The 7,736-nt window shown below is 48.9% G+C and overlaps 1 protein-coding gene across 1 annotated transcript; it reads right to left on the bottom strand.

Moving 5' to 3' along the window:
* Positions 1–4,678: 4,678 nt before the first annotated feature.
* LOC135981280 (uncharacterized) lies at positions 4,679–7,221 on the bottom strand. Its single transcript, XM_065582961.1, has 2 exons — positions 6,243–7,221; positions 4,679–5,248 (listed from the first exon to the last, which is right to left on the bottom strand). The coding sequence occupies exons 1-2, from the start codon at positions 6,817–6,819 to the stop codon at positions 4,773–4,775; spliced, it is 1,053 nt and encodes a 350-aa protein (XP_065439033.1). The 5' UTR covers positions 6,820–7,221; the 3' UTR covers positions 4,679–4,772.
* Positions 7,222–7,736: the final 515 nt, after the last annotated feature.

Below are 7,736 nucleotides of genomic sequence, written 5' to 3'. Positions count from 1 at the left end.
ACTCTCAGCAAGTTTGCAGATGACACTAAACTGGGAGGAGTGGTAGACACACTGGAGGGTAGGGATAGGATACAGAGGGACCTAGACAAATTAGAGGATTGGGCCAAAAGAAACCTGATGAGGTTCAACAAGGACAAGTGCAGAGTCCTGCACTTAGGACGGAAGAATCCCATTCACTGTTACAGACTAAGGACCGAATGGCTAGGCAGCAGTTCTGCAGAAAAGGACCTAGGGGTTACAGTGGACGAGAAGCTGGATATGAGTCAACAGTGTGCCCTTGTTGCCAAGAAGGCTAACGGCATTTTGGGCGGTAGAAGTAGGGGCATTGCCAGCAGATCGAGGGATGTGATCATTCCCCTCTATTTGACATTGGTGAGGCCTCACCTGGAGTACTGTGTCCAGTTTTGGGCCCCACACTACAAAAAGGATGTGGAAAAATTGGAAAGAGTCCAGTGGAGAGCAACAAAAATTATTAGGGGGCTGGAGCACTGGACTTATGAGGAGAGGCTGAGGGAACTGGGTTTGTTTAGTCTGCAGAAGAGAAGAATGAGGGGGGATTTGATAGCTGCTTTCCACTACCTGAAAGGGGGTTCCAAAGAGGATGGATCTAGACTGTTCTCAGTGGTACCTGATGACAGAACAAGGAGTAATAGTCTCAAGTTGTAGTGGGGGAGGTTTAGGTTGGATATTAGGAAAAACTTTTTCACTAGGAGGGTGGTGAAGCACTGGAATGGGTTACCTAGGGAGGTGATGGAATCGCCTTCCTTAGAGGTTTTTAAGGTCAGGCTTGACAAAGCCCCGGCTGGGATGATTTAGTTGGGAATTGGTCCTGCTTTGAGCAGGGGGTTGGACTAGATGACCTCCTGAGGTCCCTTCCAACCCTGATATTCTATGATTCTATGATAGTTAAAAACATAACAGAAGAGGTTACAGATGGGGCAGGGAAAGGACAGAGTGGTAATAATACAAACAGCAAGTCTTTCAAAAACATATGTGCACAGTTTGCAAATATGGAAGACTTTTTTAAATGACTGGGTTAGTTTTTGATCCGTGGTACAGGTGTGCAAGACCTGAAATCTAAAATCTTATTTGCCTGTAGTACCAAAACATTTTTGATTTAATCAATTTCTATTGGGTTCTCTCATTTCATTAACAAATGGGGCAGGACTAAAATTGGTGTATTTGTTTCAAATAAACAAAGAAGCTTTGTATTGTATCATGCAACTTGTAAACTGGCCCTTACTGAACTGAGCCACTTATTTGTAAGCTTCTCTATTAAGGAGCTGTAAATAATCCACCACTGAATTGGTTAACATCTGAGGTCTGTAGAGCAGATTCTGCTCTGTTACACTGGTATAAATTTAGAGTAACGTCACTGAAGCTGATGGAGTTGCTCAGGATTTAGACATCCATTTAAGTGACACCAGAATCTAAGGCATAGAACCTTCAAGTTCATCTCTAAAACTTCCTGCTTTTGTTGTGCATAAAGTTTGGTTTAGATAGAGGCAGAAACACTGTAATTTATTTTCTTGGCACCCTTTTAAGTTTACAAAGGGATTAAAATGCTTTTTTGTTTAATGCTAATCATATGCTCTCTGAATTCATGCAGCCTTGGCAATAAAGTCCTAAAACACCTCTCAAAATGTTATTGCACAAAGATTACTCTTAAGAAGATTAAACATTCACAACAGAATTGAACCATAAGGTCAAGAGGGTATTTATTTTTAAAATAGTATATTTTCCCTATAAAAATCCAATTCCTCTCCCCCTCACCCCCAAAAGTGTAGTAAACTTTTTATAGTATGTCTAGTACATTTCAGATAAAAACTTAGAAAGCTAAATTTCCCTTTCCAGCTTGCAACAGGCAGTGATTATGTCATGCTCTGACTTCTGGAGATGAGGGGTTGATGCATATTGGGTATTAGGTTCATGTGTGAAAGTTCTTCTCATCAAGCAGCTCTCAAGCCAGTTGGATGTATCTCACCCGATAGCCTTCATGGTCTTCCATTAACAAATTGGAAAGAACATCAGCACTTAACTAATAATAATAATTAATAACAAGGAAGCAAAAGAAGGAGGTGGCAGCATCCTAATGGCTTGGGAAAGTCAACATTTTTTTTTATCCCTCAAGGTAGGATCTCCCAATTATTAGACAGCCTGGCCAATTATCCAACTTTATTTTCCAGCTAACAGATCCTGAAACCAAAGATCTTGTGAGTTGTGGTACACCCTCTCTGACCTTTCAGTACTGCAAGGAGCTCAAAACTGCTCAGGTTTGGAAGTCCCTCAAATCCAAGTTGGCTTAATGTAGGTGCTGAGAAGATACAAGAAGATGGTGTAGGACAGGTGTTAGTCCTCTTAGGCCTTGTCTACACTACGAGAGTAGTTCGATTTTACTTGCATCGAATTTTTGTAATCGATATTGCAAAGTCGAACGTGTGTGTCCACACTAAGGACAGTAATTCGACTTTGTGCGTCCACACTAACGGTGATAGCGTCGACATTCGAAGCGGTGCACTGTGGTCAGCTATCCCACAGTTCCCGCAGTCCCCTCTGCCCATTGGAATTCTGGGTGTAGCCGGCAATGCCTTCTGGGTAACAAAATGAGTCGAGGGTGCTTTTGGGAAACTGTCGTCATCCGTCCATCACTCCCGCCCTCCCTCCCTGAAAGCGCCGGCGGGAAAACAGTTCGCGCGCTTTTCCAGTCATTGACAGCGCGGACGCCACTGTACTCCGAGCATGGAGCCCGCTGCGACCATCGCTGCAGTTGTGGCCGCTCTCAACGTCTCGCAGCTTATCATAAAGGTTTCCCTGAGGCAGATGCAGAAAAGTCAGGCAAGGAGGCTACGGCACCGCGGTGATGTCCTGAAGTCTGAGAGTAGCACAGACCTGTCAGAAAGCAGGCGACCCAGCGCCGAGGACATCACAGTGGCAATGGGTCATGTTGATGCCGTGGAACGGCGATTCTGGGCACGGGAGACAAGCACTGAGTGGTGGGACCGCATAGTGCTGCAGGTCTGGGATGAATCCCAGTGGCTGCGAAACTTTCGCATGCGGAAGGGAACTTTCCTGGAACTTTGTGAGTTGCTGTCCCCTGCCCTGAAGCGCAGTGACACCCGGTTGCGAGCTGCACTGAGTGTACAGAAGCGAGTGGCCATAGCCCTCTGGAAGCTTGCAACGCCAGACAGCTACCGGTCAGTCGCGAACCAGTTTGGGGTGGGCAAATCTACCGTGGGGGTTGTTGTGATGCAAGTAGCGAAGGCAATCGTTGATGTACTGCTGCCAAAGGTAGTGACCCTGGGAAACGTGGAGGCGATCATAGATGGCTTCGCAGCGATGGGATTCCCAAACTGCGGTGGGGCCATAGATGGAACTCACATCCCTATCCTGGCACCGGACCACCAGGCCACCCAGTACATTAACCGAAAGGGATACTTTTCCATGGTGCTGCAAGCACTGGTGGACCACAGGGGACGTTTTACCAACATCTACGTGGGATGGCCGGGCAAGGTTCATGACGCTCGTGTTTTCAGGAACTCTGGTCTGTTTAGACGGCTGCAACAAGGTATTTACTTCCCGGACCACAAAATAACTGTTGGGGATGTGGAGATGCCTATAGTCATCCTCGGGGACCCAGCCTACCCGCTAATGCCCTGGCTCATGAAGCCCTATACTGGCGCCCTGGACACTGAAAAAGAACTCTTCAACTACCGGCTGAGCAAGTGCAGAATGGTGGTGGAGTGTGCTTTTGGCCGTCTCAAGGGGAGATGGAGAAGCTTACTGACTCGCTGTGATCTCAGCGAAACCAATATCCCCATTGTTATAGCAGCTTGCTGTGTGCTCCACAATCTCTGTGAGAGCAAGGGGGAGACCTTTATGGCGGGGTGGGAGGTTGAGGAAAATAGCCTGGCTGGTGATTACTCACAGCCAGACAGCCGGGCGATTAGAAGAGACCAGCGGGAAGCGCTGTGCATCCGGGAGGCTTTGAAAGCAAAGTTCCTGAGTGAGCAGGGTAACCTGTGATTTTATAGTTTGTGTACTGAGAAGCTAAACCTGCCCCCGTTTCTTTACCCAGGTAATGTTGACTATCCTATCCAGTTACATACCCCCTTCACCCCCCCTCCAACACACGTGTCGAAATAAAAATAGTTCTACTTTGTTAAAGCACACCGTTTTCTTTAATACTGTTTTAGCGGGAATTTTTTAAAACTGGGACGCAGACTGTGGTGCGGGGCGGGTCTAGTGTTGTGATGCGAATGCAGCTTCTAAACTCAAGGATTGACAGGCTCCGCTGCGGTGGGATGCTTGTTTCAACGGAGCCTGTCACCCCTCCTGATCGGGACTGTGTGTATGGGAGGTCTATTTGACTTTGTGGCAGGGGGAGGACGGTTACAGATCCCATGCTGTGTGGCTCTGTGATCCTGTCTAAGGACCGGCGCTTAAGATCTGTAACTGCCCTCCCCCGCCACAAAGTCACAGAGCAACCCACCCCCCCCAACATTACATCAAAACAACCTCCCAGACTAACCGGGGCAACTAGTCACTGCATCACTGCACTGTGTATGTGCCCTGCTGCTGTGCCTGCCCCCGACTATGTACCCTGCCAAAGGAGACTGTCCTGTCCAATTTCCAACCCCCTTTCCCCTCCTCCTCCAAAAGAACATGATTGAAACAGTAGTTAACAGAAACGAATTTTTTATTATCAACTACACATGGCATTGGGAGGTGAAACTTGGACGTGGGCTTGTGTCAGGCGGGAAGGAAAGAACTTTTCAAATTTTGGGAAATGAGAGCCTTCTGCTACTAGAGCTCTCTGCAGGGGTGGAGTGAGAGTTAGCAGGGACTCTGCCGCCTCTCCTTCTTTGCACTTTGGGTGAGGTGGGTATGGGACTTGGTGGCGGGGGAGGGCGGTTAGAGATGGACTGCAGCGGGGCTCTGTCCTCCTGCCTCCGTTCCTGCAGAACATCCACAAGGCGCCGGAGCGTGTCCGTTTGCTCCCTCAGTAGTCCAAGCAGCGTTTGAGTCGCCTGCTGGTCTTCCTGCCGCCACCTCTCCTCCCGATCCATGTTGGCTTGGTGCATTCGGGTCAAGTTCTCCCGCCACTGGGTCTGCTGTGCTGCCTGGGCTTGGGAAGAGGCCATAAGCTCAGAGAACATGTCCTCCCGTGTCCTCTTCTTCCTACGCCTAATCCGCGCTAGCCTCTGGGAGTGTGATTCCAGGCTAGGTTGTGAGACAGTCGCAGACGGGGCTGTGGAAATGGGAAAAAGGGAGTGAATTCCTCTGAAAGATAAATGTAGTTGTGAACAAAGAACATAGTCTTTCTCTGTGAACAAGACCATGCACAGCACCTTTCACATGCGCACTCAGCACAAGGTCGAATTCTCGGCCTTCGCATTCTGTGCCTGGGGTCTTGAACAGCACATTTGAGAAGCGAGGCAGCACAACGGAATTTCTGTTGCAGGCAGACATGGTAAGCCGTACACTTGTGGCAGTTTAAAACTTTTATATTACCACTGGCCTCATTTCACATTTAAATCAATGTCAGTCCCTGCTGCCAGCAATCCGGCAAGCGGGAACTCTGCCCCTGTCCCACCCCCTCGCGGCTGTCCCCGGGAATGATCCCTTTCGGCTGCCCCTCTCCCGCCTCCACCGCGTGGCTGCAAACCAGCGGTGACAGTTCTGTAAAGGAACGGGAAAGCAGTCCCAACACTAACATTCCCCTACCTAATTAAAAGCAGGTCACCATGGCCGACATCACCCTGATGAGGATCTCCGAGAGCGACAAAGAGAGAATGCTCCGGGAAAGCCTCCAAAGACCAGGGCCGTATGCCGCCCTGCTGTGCAGAGCAATGATCCCCGAGTACCTGATAATCTCGTGGCGCGGCAACGTGTCGTACTTCGGAGGACCCAATAAGGCCGCTCTCCCCAAGAACCTCATGCAACGGCTTTCAAGTTACCTCCAGGAGAGCTTCATCGAGATGTCCCAGGAGGATTACTGCTCTATCCCCGCACATATAGACCGCATTTTACTGTAGCTGCAGTAGCAGGGAATACACAGTAGAGCGGCTTGTGCAGGACAATCACTGAAAACCGGACATTGCTAGATTTCTTTTCAAAACTTGCACTGCCCCTTACTAAACCGTTAAGCGCCTAGGGCACACTAATCATGAACAACCCATTCTTTTAATTGTTAATATTCCTGTTTTGTTAAAAATAAATGTTTAGATGTTTACAACACTTACTGGCTGATCCTTCACCAGATTCTGTGTCCGGGGTAATGGCTGGGGACGCTTCGTAGGGGATCTCTGTAAGGGTGATGAAGAGATCCTGGCTGTCGGGGAAATCAGCGTTGTGAGAGCTGCCAACTGCCTCGCCCTCCTCATCTCCTTCCTCATCTTCCCCGTCCCCTAACATGTCTGAGGAACCGGCCGTGGACAGTATCCCATCCTCAGAGTCCACGGTCACTGGTGGGGTAGTGGTGGCGGCAGCACCGAGGATGGAATGCAGTGCCTCGTAGAAACGGGATGTCTGGGGATGGGATCCGGAGCGTCCGTTTGCCTCTTTGGTCTTCTGGTAGCCTTGTCTCAGCTCCTTGATTTTCACGCGGCACTGCGTTGCATCCCGGCTGTATCCTCTCTCTGCCATGTCTTTAGAGATCTTCTCGTAGATCTTTGCATTCCTTCTTTTGGATCGCAGCTCGGAAAGCACGGACTCATCGCCCCACACAGCGATGAGATCCAAGACTTCACGATCAGTCCATGCTGGGGCTCTCTTTCTATTCACAGACTGCATGGCCATCACTGCTGGAGAGCTCTGCATCGTTGCCAGTGCTGCTGTGCTCGCCACGATGTCCAGACAGGAAATGAGATTCAAACTGGCCAGACAGGAAAAGGAATTCAAATTCAAATTTTCCCGGGGCTTTTCCTGTGTGGCTGGTCAGAGCATCCGAGCTCGCACTGCTGTCCAGAGCGTCAACAGAGTGGTGCACTGTGGGATAGCTCCCGGAGCTATTAGCGTCGATTTCCATCCACACCTAGCCTAATTCGACATGGCCATGTCGAATTTAGCGCTACTCCCCTCGTCGGGGAGGAGTACAGAAGTCGAATTAAAGAGACCTCTATGTCGAACTAAATAGCATCGCAGTGTGGACGGGTGCAGGGTTAATTCGATTTAACGGCGCTAACTTCGACATAAACGCCTAGTGTAGACCAGGCCTTAGGTTTTTTTTCCTACACCACCTAGCTCTTCCAAGCCCTGTGCATTAAAGTTACAGACCACTTTTTGTCTCTGTTTCAGATACAGTTAGACTGCTGAACTAACTTCAGAGGTGTCATATAGAGGAGTACAGCTTATAAATGGGTGTGATTTTTAGGGGAATCTAACTGAGTCTAAGGGACTCCAAGCTGGTGTTCAGGGGTCTACAAGAAGTTGTAAGTTCCATCAACATGGACGTCCTCAGCTCCACCTCCGAATTTGGCTGTAGATGTCATTTATTACCAATGTTGGTCTCTCTTAATTTTGAACCAGAACGTTAGTATATTAGGCAGATGCCAGATTTCCTTTGTCAAGGTACGTATGCTGGTGGACTGGTCCACCAGCCAAGGAAGGTAATCACACTCTCCAAACAATGGCAAAGTTCCAGTTCTCTTCTCAAGACATTCTTTATTAATAAAGATTCGGACACAACCCAATGTGCTCTCACCTCCCCTGGGGGGTCTCCAGGGCTTCGTAGTCCT

This window comes from Chrysemys picta, chromosome 2, assembly GCF_011386835.1.
Source record: "Chrysemys picta bellii isolate R12L10 chromosome 2, ASM1138683v2, whole genome shotgun sequence".
NCBI lineage: Eukaryota > Metazoa > Chordata > Testudines > Emydidae > Chrysemys > Chrysemys picta.
The sequence above is the reverse complement of the archived record's forward strand: the minus strand, read 5'-3'. Positions and strand labels throughout refer to the sequence as shown.

Coding starts and splice junctions, on each gene's coding strand:
- LOC135981280 (XM_065582961.1), bottom strand. CDS start 6,819: ATGCAGAGCTCTCCAGCAGTGATGGCCATGCAGTCTGTGAATAGAAAG. Junction 5,249..6,242: donor ATCTGGTGAAGGATCAGCCA/GTAAGTGTTGTA, acceptor CCATTTCCACAG/CCCCGTCTGCGACTGTCTCA.